Source organism: Eurosta solidaginis, chromosome 3 (assembly GCF_040869045.1).
Source record: "Eurosta solidaginis isolate ZX-2024a chromosome 3, ASM4086904v1, whole genome shotgun sequence".
Lineage (NCBI taxonomy): Eukaryota > Metazoa > Arthropoda > Insecta > Diptera > Tephritidae > Eurosta > Eurosta solidaginis.
Window position 1 is genome coordinate 78,407,828 of NC_090321.1, and position 14,853 is coordinate 78,422,680.

The 14,853-nt window shown below is 36.7% G+C and overlaps 2 protein-coding genes and 1 pseudogene across 3 annotated transcripts in view; 1 reads left to right on the top strand and 2 right to left on the bottom strand.

Moving 5' to 3' along the window:
* LOC137244042 (uncharacterized) overlaps nucleotides 1–14,853 on the top strand; it is a 460,752-nt gene that overhangs the window by 285,360 nt on the left and 160,539 nt on the right. The window lies entirely within an intron of this gene.
* Nucleotides 4,315–5,259, bottom strand: LOC137245913 (uncharacterized; annotated as a pseudogene).
* The window catches only part of LOC137244038 (uncharacterized), a 290,995-nt gene continuing 285,973 nt past the window's right edge, over nucleotides 9,832–14,853 (bottom strand). Inside the window, exon 2 of one of the 2 annotated variants that reach the window (XM_067772492.1) lies at nucleotides 9,832–13,481. In XM_067772492.1, coding sequence (XP_067628593.1) covers nucleotides 12,715–13,481 — 767 coding nt within the window. In that variant the 3' untranslated portion in view covers nucleotides 9,832–12,714. The remainder of the gene's footprint in view (nucleotides 13,482–14,853) is intronic. The other variant, XM_067772491.1, reaches the window with a different exon arrangement.

The following is a 14,853-nucleotide window of genomic DNA, read 5'->3' on the forward strand; positions in this document are numbered from 1 at the left end:
GACAGCAGGCACTTCGTTTTGTGCTCATTCACCCTCAAACCCATCTTTAGCGCTTCTTTTTCCAGTTTGGAGTAAGCACAACTTACGGCGCGTGTATTCAGGCCGATGATATCAATGTCATCAGCATACGCCAGTAATTGCACGCTTTTATAGAATGTTGTTCCTGAGCGGTTAAGTTCTGCTAGTATAATTTTCTCCAGCATCAAATTAAAGAAATCGCACAATAGGGGGTCACCCTGTCTGAAACCTCGTTTAGGTTCGAACAGCTCGGAGAGGTCCTTCCCAATTCTGACTGAGCTGATGGTGTTGCTCAACGACATTTTGCACAGCTGTATAAGCTTTGCGGGGAAACCAAATTCAGACATAGCGGCATATAGGCAGCTCCCTTTCGTGCTGTCGAAGGCGGCTTTAAAGTCGACGAAGAGATGATGTGTGTCGATTCTCCTTTCACGGGTTTTTTCCAAGATTTGACGCATTGTGAAAATCTGGTCGATGGTAGATTTACCAGGTCTGAAGCCGCACTGATAAGGTCCAATCAGCCGGTTCACGGTGGGCTTCAATCTTTTGCACAATACACTTGACAATACCTGTATCGCAGTGTGCAGTATCGCCTTTCCTTTTTACTGGGAAGTCATGTGGGTTGATAGGTAAAAAATAATAGCACATACGTTGGATAGGAGATCTTATGAATTGCACAAATGTAAAAAAAAATTGTGATATGGTCAAAAGAGACTTATAAAATCTTGTAATAACTTTGCAATATCTAATGATCATATAAAAGCAATAAAGTCAGTAATAAATGATATTATTTCTAAGATATGATTCAAGTCGATTTTTCAATACAACTTTATAATAAGTATTTATTATTCGCTAGAATTCTTCCTTTTACCATTCCAATCCAATTTATAAATATTTATGTATGTTTTTTAATGAATAGATGGTTTTAGTTTGCTTTATAATAATGTTACGAATATTAGCGACACTACGAAGTACCTGCTGTCATCGAGCAAAGAGTCAGCGCATATGCGCCTTGGCAACCACGCTACTGTTGGCAGCCATAATTTCGAAATAGTAAAAGACTTCGTTTATTTGGGAACCAGCATCAACATTAGCAACAACATCAGCACTGAAATCCAGCGAAGAATCAATCTTGCCAATAAATGCTACTTTGGACTAGGTAGGCAATTGAAAAGTAAAGTCCTCTCTCGGCGAACGAAAATCATACTCTACAAGTCACTTATCGTACCCGTCCTGCTATATGGGGCAGAAGCATGGACCATGACAACAGCAGATGAAGCGGCTTTGGGAGTGTTCGAGAGAAAAGTTCTTCGAAAGATTTATGGACCTCTACGCGTTGGCGATGGCGAGTACCGAAGAAGATTTAATGATGAGCTGTACGAGCTATACGCAGACATCAACATAGTCCAGCGAATTAAAACGCAGCGGCTGCGCTGGCTAGGCCATGTTATACGAATGAAAGATGATGCTCCGGCCAAGAAAGTGTTTCTATCGGAACCCGCCTATGGAAGCAGAGGTAGAGGGCGGCCCCCACTCCGTTGGAAGGACCAGGTGGAAAACGATTTAAACTCCCTTGGTGTGACCAATTGGCGCCGGTTGGCGGAGCGAAGGAGCGACTGGCGCGCCTTGTTGGACGGCCATAACCGTTTAGACGGTTAAGCGCCAATTAAGTAAGTAAGTAAGTGGTACTGCCCTCTCTAAGCCGATGCTAAGCAGTGATTGTATGCACATCCATAAATCAATCACTATGTATCTACATAAACGAATCAATCATTACGTCTACACATATGCACGTACATGTAGCGGAGAAGCAACGCACAACCACATGAATATATCTGAGATACTCCCGAAAGTATGCAATGAGAGAAGCTATAAAATCGTGCATCTGTAGTTACAGCTGAGAAATTTGATAGCTGATGGCCAACTAGTAGATTCTGGAAATGGAAGCGCCTAGAAGCGAACGAGAAAATCAAAGAGTATATAAAGGTGATACCAGTAGAGGCGCGGGAAGCAGTTTCGATTAAGCACGCTATCTGTCGGGCAATAGTAGAGTTATTTATTGTGAAGTACTTGAATAAAGGCCATTTTGCATTATTAAATATTGGAGTTATTTATTAACAATTTGGTGATTTGAACTTAGCCGAAGGTTGCAAATAAGAGGATTTGCAGTAAATTCGTTACAATTGGTGTCAGAAGTGGAATTGTTGAATAAATTCCGAAGATTGGGAATACAACTTGGACATGGTAAAGTTGAGTGAATTGTGGATCCAGCAACTGAAAAAGGAGTTGGAGAACCGTGGATTGAATACAACCGGCTATAAGATCGAACTTCATACACGGATATGAGAGGTAATGGAGTCGCAAGGAATCGATGTGGACGAGTATGTCTTTTATCCTGATGGGGACGAGACAACAACAAAAATTTAATGGAAAAACCAAACATCGCAGACAGTTACGAGCACAGACTTGAACATGATTTTGGCAGCAATATCTGCACAAACATCGACAGTAACATCAATGTCATCGCAAATGTCAGAAATGTCGACACAGATTACATCCAAGATGGAAACACAGCTCGAAGAACAGAAGACATATATGGCATCCCAACTGGAAAAGCAGAAGACATATATGGCATCCCAACTGGAATCAGAGGAGGTACGTATTTCAGAAATGACGTCGCAATTGTCATCTCAACTGGAAGACCAAAAGACATATATGGCATCTCAATTGGAAGCGCAAGAGGCACGTATATCTGAAATGTCGGCAGAAATTTTGGAACAGGTATCATCAAAACTGGAAGCGCAGGATACAAAAATGGCTCAATTTCAGGCAGAAGTAGATGATATAAAAGGTCGTATGGGGCAGTTACAACTAAATCGCCCAGCTGTCAGCAAGCAATCCAAAGGTAAAAACACCGTCCTTTGACGGCTCTGTTCTTTTCCAGGTGTTTAAAATTCAGTTTGAGAAGACCGCAGCAGTGAATAACTGGAATGATGAAGATAAAGTTACTGCACTGTTCATGGCATTGAAAGGGCCTGCAGCTGAGAGTTTACAAACCATTCCAGAGGGCGAACGGAACTGTTATGAAGCATTGATGGGTGCTCTAGAGAGACGATACGGAACTGAGCATAGGAGACAGATATACCAAATGGAGTTACTGAACCGCTTCCAGAGGCCTGGTGAAAAATTGCAAGAGTATGCGTCGGATGTAGAAAGGCTGGCACATTTATCGAATGCGGACGCACCCGTGGAATACACTGAAAGGGTAAAGATTCAGAGCTTTATGAATGGCATACGGGACGTCGAAACAAAGCGAGCTACATACGCAAACCCAAAGCCAACATTCGCAGAAACGGTGTCACAAGCTCTGATTCAGGAAACAGCGTCGCTTCTGTGTAAGCCAGTTTTCAAAGCACGCCGTGTGGAAGTAGAAAGGCCAGAGTGGGTAGACGCAATATTGGAGGTGCTGAAAGGATCGCAAAAGCGGAATGGAAGAGTTATCAAATGCTTCAAATGCGGGAAGTCCGGTCACATTGCACGTCATTGCGATCTTGGTCCTAATAGTTCCAACAATGTGGGTGGCCGTAAACGCAAACTGGAGGAGATGAGCAAGAGCGTGTCAGATGTAAACAACGAAAACTTGCCCCAGCTATTGAATGTCCTGTGATATCTGTGTCGCAAATTGGAAGAAAATTGAGCAGTCTTGCCGTCGAAGGAAAGCTGGATGGCAAGGAGTGTGTACTGACTGTAGATACGGGCGCATCTCATTCCTTAATCCGATCTGACTTGGTCAACAGGAGAATAAAACCGTTAGCTGGAGCAAGGTTGCGTACGGTTACTGGCGAATATAATCAAGTCCAAGGAGAAGAGTTATGTGAGGTATTAATTGGAAAGGTCATGGTTCTACACAAATTCATTGTGGCGGAGATTGTTGATGAAGTCGTATCGATGGCTTAATATAGAAAAAGCGTATCTACACTTTTCGTTGCTTTTCAGGAGAAGGAAAAAACTGAATAATGCTTAAGATGCAAAAAACATTTCTATGCAATTTTTATTCAAAAAAGGTAACAAATTCAATTCTGGTATAATTTTGTTATTATTTTTAATTTTTTTGAAGTTATTTGAGATGGGGCTTTTTGTTATTATTTTTCTTGAAAATAAATTTATGTTAGGGTTTTTTGTTGTAAGTTAAAATTAGGACAAACTAATATAATAATTCATGTTTGAAGTATAATAAATAGATAATTAAAACTAAAATACATATTTCAAGGCAGATGTTATTATACTCAAAACAAATTAGGTTTTATAAGGTAAATTATAATAAAAATGGTGGAAATCTGCTGGAAGAAATTTTTTTAGATCTTGCTAATGGTCCCACTTTTTTTAGATATGGCTATTTTCTCTTTATAAAGACAATCGGGGGACACATTTTCAATCAGAAACTTTGATCTCTGTGGGAGTAACTGATATTCATTTGTTACATTTGTTTTAAAATAAATTGATCCTGACGAGTCATACGCCAAGGCTCGAAGCATGCTTACTGTATGATCTCCAATGCCCCTGCCTGTAATTTAAGAAAAGCTTAAGTACATATATATATCTAAAGAGTTGTTTCAGTGTGCAATATTCACCTGGTCGTATTGATGTGTATATCTTTGAAATATTTTCGAAATTTAAAAAATAATCATAACGCAAATGGTGCGCTTGTAGAGGTGCTGGAAATTTTCTAGCTTCCTTAATGAGTTGAACAAATTGAGACGGCAAGTTTATTTGTTTTTTATTTATTTTTCTCTCTATAAGGGAATGCGTTGCATCACATTCCATTTACGTATGACCACTTATTAAAAACTTCTGTTCAATTGTTATTTCGTTTTCCTTTGAAAAATTTAACAAGGCGTTAGACAAAACAGTATTACGATTTTGGTGAAAGCAACCATCCGAGTAAATAATAATGTGATGGGTTTCAGGCGATCGAGCATGGAAATTCTTTAAGTGCTTAATAATACATGTAGCAAAAACGGAAGAGACTAAATTTCCATCTGTTTCGTCCCACACATAATTATCTGATTCATGCGTTACAATATTATAGACAGTAAAGTTATATAGTTGAAGCTTCATTTTATATTATGCAGCACTCGCGTTTAGTTGAGGCACTAATTTAACTGCCTGCAAATCCATACAGAATACTGCACATAGTCCGGATTCAGCATTTTTGTTATCGTTTTGCTTTTCTACACGCATTTTTTTGATTTCTCCTCTATGTTTTTCGTATTGCTCATCGGAAACATTATTAGCTTTATGTGATACGCATAATTTGCACTGTTCTTTTCTTGGCTTAAAAATAGAATAATTTAATTCTTTTATTAATTGCGTAAATATTGGGTACGACAATTTTAGGCCTCCATTTTCTTTTTTGGATTCACACTCGTTGACATAAAGCTTGTAAATCTCCTGATATGAGAAAAAATCCGATTCGAAGTAAAACTTTTTGCTATCTTGTCGACAATAATGTGAATCCATTTTTGGCAACTCCTCTAGTCATTCTTTTAGAAAGTCACGTCGGTTTTTGTTGCGCTGACCTATAACTAATGATCGCTTAGCATTTTAGCGAATTTTCAAAGGTTTTCCTTTTTGTTTCAGAAAAGCTTGTAAGACCTGCAACATGCTGCCTCTTTTGCTCCCAGGACATCTCCCAAAACAAACTAAAAATTTCTTTTCGCGTGGACTTATTAAACGTCGAACACTTTCTCGCCGCACTTTTTACACAAAATCGTGATAAACATGGCTCTCCTAATTGCCTAGAAGGTTTTTGACAAAGTTCTTTTTCTGATATACCCAAATATTCCACGTCTTCCATTCTTTTTTTTTTATTTACATTTTGTTTCCATTCGGATTTGTTAGCAATATTTTTCCTTTTTGGTACACCATCTGAATAAGAATTTTCTTTTGCACAATCCATTTTATTAAAACTTTCAATAAAAAAACTGTTTCCAACACAAAAACGTTAATTGAACTGACATAAAAAACAAAAACGCACCGACGAACGCAACGTAGCACAGAAAATATTCTTGTGCTAGACAAACTCGGGGAAATCCCTTTTTCTTTTAAAGTAAATACAAAAGTAAAACAATAAGAATAGACACACAATCAAGGCAACAAAAAAATTCGCCAAGCAAAAACCTAAATTTCGCCATATTAGAAGCAATTATATTCTGACATAATTTTAGTGTTGGCTCGACGAATAGCTTGGCGAAATTTGGTATGGCAATTTCTGTTGTGGCTTTGATTGTGTGTCTATTTTAAATTCAACTTTAAATGACTTAGGGCTTTTTCCTTTAAAAAAAAATTCGAATGAGTTAGGGCTTTTTTTATATGACTATAAATCCGTTATTTGCGATCATAGCCCACTAATTTTTTAAGGGGAGGTGTACTTGATTTCGAAAAAAATGTAGATACGCCTTTTCTATATTAAGCAATCGATATTGGGAGTGGATTTCTTGGTTGACCATGGCATCAAGATCGATATGCAGAGAAGGATGATGCGTTATGAGAACCAGGATGTGCCACTTAACTTCAGTTGGAAAAAGGGTTCAGCAGTAAGCGAGTGCTGGTGGAGGAGATTCGACAGAGACCACGAAAGTCAAAGAAAGTAGATCGAGCAAAGGTTGATGGAACAAATGGGCCAAACAAATCAAAACCGAAGGTACCTGTGAGAGAAATACTGGCATTGAAAAGCCCTAACGGACGTACTAAAACGAAGGAAAGAATTTCGCAGAAAGAATTCAAGGGTGGTTTCAAGCAAGGACACACTACTGTTGTGAAGCGTCGGAACGATATTGATTATGCAAAGCAAATCCGTCAAGCGCAAGCTCTACGAAGTAGTTCATTGGCCAAACAACAGAGTGTGAAGGAACGAACCAGGGTAATGAGTAGTACGATGAAACACAGGTACGATGAGAACAATAATTCGGAAGGTTTCTTGGCGGGAGATTTGGTACTGTTATACAACCCTCACCGGCGGAAAGGTGTTCCATCCAAGGTTCCGTGCAGTTGGGAAGGCCCGTACAAAGTTGTGAAGAAGATCAGTGATACCATCTACCGCATACAAACCATTGGGAAACCACGTCGTAGAAGAGTGGTACACTTGGAGATGCTAGCAGCGTTTAGAACGGGAGATTTGTCTGATCGGGATTTGGTTTTTGGGACTTGTTTTGGTCGAAATCGATTTTTTTCATTTTCAAGGTTCCAAATCATTTATAATGTATATGTTTCCGTTAGACCCACCAATAAGTATACCAAAATGATCAGGGGACGAGCTAAGTTGATTTAGCCATGTCCGTCCGTTCGTCCGTCCGTCTGTCCGTTTGTTTGAACGCAAACTAGTCCCTCAATTTTTGAGATATCTTGATGAAATTTGGTAAGCAGGCATGGTATGATGGGGGATTTGACATTTGTCGGAATCGACCCGATCGGACCACTATAGCATATACCTCCCATACAATCGATTGTTCAAGAAGAGGGTTTTCGCCATTTCTGCCCCATTTCTGCCTCATTTCAACAGCTAGCAACATCAAATTTTACCACAAGCTTACGTATTTGGCATAGATTGTTGTCTGAAAAAATCATCAAGATCGGACTAAAAATCCATTTCGACAAAAATGATGAAAATCCTCTTACCTGAACAGTCGGTTGTATGGGATTATATTATAAATATGTCCGATCTTGATGATTTTTGCAGACAACAATCTGTGCCCTATACGTAAGCTAGTGGTAAAATTTGATGTTGCTAGCTGTTAAAATGAGGCAGAAATGGGGCAGAAATTGCGAAAACCCTCTTATTGAACAATCGTTTGTATGGGAGGTATATGCTATAGTAGTTCGATCCGGTCGATTCTGACAAATAACCAATCCCCCATCAAAATATGCCTGCTTACAAAATTTCATAAAGATATCTCAAAAATTTAGGGACTAGTTTGCGTTCAAACAAGCGGACAGACGGCAGACGGACGGACGGACGGACGGACAGGCGGACATGGCTAAATCAACTTAGCTCGCCCCCTGATCATTTTGGTATACTTATTGGTGGGTCTAACGGAAACATATACATAAAAAATGATTTGGAGCCTTGAAAATGAAAAAAATCGATTTCGACCAAAACAGGTCCCAAAAACCAAAAAAAATTTTTTTTTTAATCACTGTTAATGCCAACGTTTTTATCGCATAATTTTGAGTGGGATAGGAACTATGAGACAAATTCGTTTCATCGGCAACACTTTTGCACGTTTCTGAAGCAACCCTTAAAAAAAATGGCGAAAAAATAAATTTTTTCACCAAAACACTCCTCTAAACCCAAAAAATATATATTTTTTTTTCAACAAAAAACTGTTATCGCCAAAGTTTTTAGCGGACAATTTTGAGTCGGGCAGGGTATACATGAAAATTTTAAAATCAAATGAAAATTTTTTAAGTAGGTCATGAAAAAAACCTTAAAAATCAAAGATAAAAAGTCAAAAAAAATTCAAATTTTGCAGGCTCGAAAATTATTTTTTTGGGTATGCTTAATGAAACTTTTTTCCTGAGCCCAAAACCTATCGAAAAATTCATGGCGCGATGTGGGTTAACTTTCATCCATGTAAATCAACCCAGCTTAATATGCATTCTGCTCGTTTGCTACAACAGCAACAAGCACAGTGACTTATTTCGTTTTCAACGTTAACGATTAAATTTTGAAACGAAATAGATATGAATAGTTTTTCAAGCGTTTCTGTCATAGTGTACCATACTTATCCACAATGAGCTCTGCCTTACAGGTTATATCGCGGTATCCACATCATAACGCTCTAGAAAAATTTCGTAAATATTTCTTGTGTGAAAAATAGAAGCAGCGAAGTAATTTTGACATTTCCGTTATCTATTTTAGTGGTGCACTCGAGAGCTTCGGAAAACTATTCGGCGTTCACATACATACTGATGACACAGATTGATTGAAGATATCTTAAAATTAGCTTCGTTCGGGTACTCCAGTTTTCTGTTCATTTTGCAGGTTTTTCTGTTCGCGTACCCGGCTCTCCAACAAAAAATGAAGAAAAACAGAGATTAAAGTGACATTTCATTTTGCTGAGAGCTGCAATTTTCTGCTGGTAAAATTTTTGCCTACAGCAATAGTATATTTTAAGACCACCCTGCCCCTTTAGTTTTCACGTAGTAGTTCATAAGTATGATTTTAAATTATTTTTTGCTAACTTAAACAAATTTTATTTGATTTATATTTGTTTTTATTAATTCGGCACCCACACGAATTGTGCGTGCATACATATAATTACAAGTTAATAACATTAAGAAGAAAAAATGTATTTAAAAACATATTCGAACAACAACTTAATTTATAAAGTCTTTTTCTTTTTTATTTCTTTTCATCTAATTCAACTTTATAAAGACTGGGATACATCGTAGATTATGGGAGCAGTAGCATCAGGAGTTTCCTCAGACGTGATAATTTTTTCCTCGTCGACTGCCTCGATGTCTATCCACTCCGCGCTTTGCTCCACGATACATCAGATCTCTTCTGGTCTCCTGGAGAGGACATGTAGAGGTCGCACGCGAGACACGTCGTCCACTGCATTACCGTGCTCGTTTTTCTGATGATTTTTCATGGAAATTTTTGACACGAAATAAATTCCACAAAAACACTGCAAGATTTTCTAGAGATTATTGACTACGTGACAAAGCCCCAATCCCTCCCCTCCCCCTGTGACCAGGTGTAAAACCTAAAGGAACCCCCTCCCCCTAAAGGGGTCACTTAATTTGGGTACGTTCCCTAACGTTGTTGGTTTTTTCATTTAAAAATGCCGTTACCAGATCATTGTATTACACAAATATAATGAACTTGGGTACAGAAATTCAGAAATCAGAAAATATTTTACCGATATACTTTGTTGTTTTGTATAAAAAGTTTTTCACAATAATTTGACGTTTTCTGTGCGTGTAAAAAGCAGGAGTAAATTGTGTTTGCAAATTACAGAACTGCGATGTTTTTGAAAGTTAATATTTTTATTAAAAGCGCATAGCATACAAAAGTAGTTAAATAAAGAAAGTTGCTCGAATTGGAATAAAAATTAAAAAATTTCCATAATGCCTTAACATATTTAAATGTAATATTAAACAAAGAAAACACATACATACATACTATGTATATAGTCGGCTTATAATTAATGACTCTTCGGTCATATTTGACAGCAATACCAGCTTTAAAACGGTATTATTGCTTAATACGAATAACGTCCCATTAAACATAGAAACAATATTTCTCCAGCCAAAGTTGAGGGAATAACATTTAAAAGAAGCAAGGATGCAAATTGTGTAAAAAAATTAAGTCAATATATACATAACGTCATAAATAAAAAAAAAAAATCATGTATACATATGTAATACTGCAGTGTACGAATTTTACATTTGAATTCAATTGGAGAATCGTATTTGAATACCAGTTGAGAACTATCCTTTTCTCAACTTGAGAAACAGAATATTTGCCATGAAAAATAGTTTTTTTTTAGAGAACGCTATGATTCTCAAGTTGAGCCACGGTTGAGAAACAAAGTTATTTGCGAACTTCTCAACTTGAGCTCTAATGTGGTTCAAGCATTTTTTTTTTACTAGGATTGGATTTTAATGGTATAAGGAGTCGAAATAGACATAAGCCGGCGCATATTAAAATTATCAGTGTCGAAAAAGTTTTTGAATGAGCTACGTCCGTCTATCTGTTTGCCCGCTGTTAACATTTTTGATAATAACTGCCTTGAGAACCCTGTGAAGCTCTAGATTTCAATAGACAAGACGTCATGCTCAAAACATGGTACAACATACACGCTACATTCAAAAAAACCGAATATTTTCTTTTCTCTATAAAAACTTTGTAAACAATATTTTTTATAAAAATAACTGGCAGGCCCGGCAGACGTTGTTCTGTCCTAACTTTGGTCTGGCTGCATACGTTTTAAGAAGTATTAACCTCTTAATCTCCATCCCCCTTTCCGCCTTTTGCTCACAAAATTTCATGAGAATCGGTCGAGCCCTTTCGAGGGTGTTTAACTACAAACACTGTGACACGAGAATTTTATTTATGTATAATATTTTCATTGGAAAAGCAAAAGGCTCTATTTGGTCATGCATTTTGTTTTATGATTCGTGATCGAAACCAATTTTTTAAATCGCAATATCTTTGAAATGGTTAATCTGGTTAGGGAAGAATGTGAATGAAATAGTAGCTACCAGTACCCATTAGATTCATAAATTGTTCTTTTTTTGAATCGTTTTACAGATTCATATTTGTTGTTTGAGTGAAATTGCTTTTTGACACGTACATAAACTAAGCCTAAAAAAACGGATTTTATTGCATAACGAGATCTTTCATTACTCATAAGTGTACTTTATATTCACCCCTATTCTGCATTTCGATTACGTTCCCGATCTACGCTCCGCTTTAATCGAAGTTGGGTATTCTGCATTACGGCGGAATCGTAACGAGAAGAGGAAGAGCAAAGTATTTTTCGAAATCAGCTGTTTGTACGGAATGTGTGAACATTGGAACAAAACAAATTAAAGACAATTTTTAAAAAACACTGAAAAACGTTTATATTTTATTATCCACGCCATTTTGTACAAAAAAAAGCAATAGAATATATTGCCGCAGTGTTATATTTTTTTGAATGAAGTGCTTTCATAATTGTAAGCGTGTTTTTGTCGTTCTTTTGGCCAATTCCCCGCCGTGGCTACCAAGTTTTGTTAAAATGGATTCCTGCACGAATACAGTTGACATTTTCTGAATTTTATGGATGCTAATTTCATTGCACTGGCCTAAAATACTTTATAAAGGTTTATTTATTCTTTCCGCAAGGATTGCTAACGTTTTCGCTTCACCTTCCTCTACTCCGGCATCTTGCTTTGGCATATAATTGGACCCAACGAACAGACACAAATTATAGCTGTCTATTATAATGGAATCAATAGCCGCGGCATTATTTGTGGAGTTGGAAAGCAACGCATACGAAAATGGCCAGGCGAGAATGGAAAGGCAAATATTGCGAGATTTGTGTAATTCATTGGAGATGAGTGACGAATTGTAAGAAATTGAACTTAAAAGTGGTAAAGTTTAATGACTTCTTTTATTTAGGTTCAAAAAAACTTTCGACTTAATAAGGATGCTTTCAAGTATGTGTTAGATACTTTTGCGGGGCAAATATGTATGTCCAAAGACTTCGACATCGAAATGTTGTTTTTGACCTGGAAACATATAAAAAACAACCATCATCAAGCCTTCTACGTTTCTTAACAAGTTTTACTTACATTTTTGTTAAAATTCTGTTATAAATTAATAAAAAAATAAAAAGAAAATATATTTCCGCAAACTAATTTGCAACTTAGAAAAACGGAACTACGATCGAAATGCAAAATACACAAAATCGAACGATTCGAAGTTGGATTGAAAGAGATTGGAACACAGAATACCAAAATTGCCAAATCGAAAAAATTCCAATCCAAGTCGAAATGCTGAATAGGGCTGATTATTAGGACTTTACAATTTGGTTTTTGCTGACAAAGGTTATTGATTACAAGCCGACGATATTTATAAAACTATTTCAACGGTAAACATACGGTCATAACTTAAATAAAGATTGGAAAATATGTATTTCAATTATTTTATGAGACAAGTTCTTCAAGTATAATTTCCTGCAGTCTCAATCGTAACTCTAGTTGTTTTACTGTATCCAATTTATTCATAAGAGGTAAAACTGAGCGAAAAAATGATAAATTCTCACTGTCATTATTAGATTTGTTACGCAGTTTCAACCAACTGGTGTTAATGTCCGACTTCAAACCTTGTTTTTTTGATGCGGGTCTATATTCTCCTAAATCCAAGTCATCACTTGCTTCGAGTGCATTCGCTCGTTTCATACTGTTTACGGACAAGTTAGTTATTTGAGGTTGTATCATTACTAGAGGAGGCGGCCCATTTACAAATGGGAGTTGATCTCTTGGGCAAGGAATCCGTACCACCTCTTCTAGTGGTGGAGCAGATACAAACGGAATATGATTGTTCAACTTTTCTTCTGTTTTTTGTATAGGGCTCACAATGTCATTGATAACCTGTTTGAGCGTTTTAGGCGGTTGAACGGGCATAGGCATCCGAACATTTGTGAGAACCAATGTCTCCTGCGGAATATTGCTAGTACTATCAATTTCAGATAACGAGCTCATATCAGTTACCGATTCATCATTAATATCGATAACTTTATATTGAGGTTTGATGGTCTCCACGAGAAACAATAGAAGGTTAAAGTATGCCCACCTAGGTTTTTCGCTCTCCTCAATGTAATAACTTTCGCCGGAAGTGTATACAGGCACCTTTTTCATATGTCTGTGAAAAACATCGCGTAAACTTCGCCATTTAGTTTTGGCTTCTTGTACTAGAAAGAAAAAAATATGAGAATATTAATAAATTTTGTTATATACAAATCGACTAATGAATAGGAATATTCAGGGGCTGAAACTGTTACTCCTTTTATTATATAAGTCCTTCCAAAACTATTAATTTTGGACTTTAATTATATTTGGATCAAGATAAAAATTTTTTTCGGATTTTTTTATTTTGAGGGCGATAGAACTAGTTAAACTCGGACTTTTAAAAATAAAAGTCCAGAAATAAGTTAAATCCGGACTTTTATTTTTTAAGGCCAAAATAAAAGTCCCGCTTGATAACTAAGAAACGGCTGATCCGAAATAAACAATTTTTTTAATTCGGATAAGCCGTTTCTCTGTTATCAAGCGGGACTTTGATTTTGGCCTTAAAAAATAAAAGTCCGGAATTAACTTTTATTTCCAGACTTTTATTTTTAAAAGTCCGAGTTTAAATATTTCTATCGGACTCAAAAAATAAAAATACAGATTTTACATTTATTTGTGGACTTTTATGAAAAAAGTTCGAAAAATAAAAAGGATGCATGATTCGACATGATATTGTTATAGGGATACCTGGGAACTTAAAAAACATTTTCAGCTAGGACAATTTTTTTACTAGGACTTTTTCGACTCCGAAAAAAAATAATTATTCTTTTCCGTCCCTGTGAATATTACCTTTTTTGGTTGCCGTTACGAAAACGCGCTATCTCAGAAAACTTTATAAAAACGCCCTATTTTAGAATTTGTTTTAAGAATTTTCCTCAAAAACGACCTATCCGAACATTAATGCAATACATTTTGGCTTAAGATATGTCTGAAATACGATGATCTTTAATTGAGTTCTGAGGTGGAACGTTTTTTAAACAAATCCTCAGATAGGGAATTGGAAAGTATTCTGAAATAGGCAGTTTCGAAGTGGCAGCTAAGATAGAGCATTGTATACTTAAGATTAAAGTGATATGAAAATAGTATTCTTAATAGAGCTACCGATTTCTCGAATTTGTTCGTGAAAAAATGTATCGCTAGATTCTCGGAATACTCGTAAGGCTCTCGAGCTTCTCTACATTCAATTTAATCGCTTCTTTGGCAGTATGAAACAAGTAGATACCATTTTTTCAGAAACATGTTTTCGTGGAACTTATATTTTTAAATACATCCGAACATATCGTCGCTGCCGCGGTTAAATCTGCTAACTCCATCCACAAAAATTGTACGCCCTATCTCAATACTTTTTCAAAAACGCCCCATCTGAGCTCAAATTAAAACGTTCTCTGAGATAGGGTATTTTCGAAACGGCATCCGAGATTGGCTGATATTCCACTCATACCTATATGACACCATCGTATAAAATGAAGATAGTTCTACTTATAAATTTTTAAC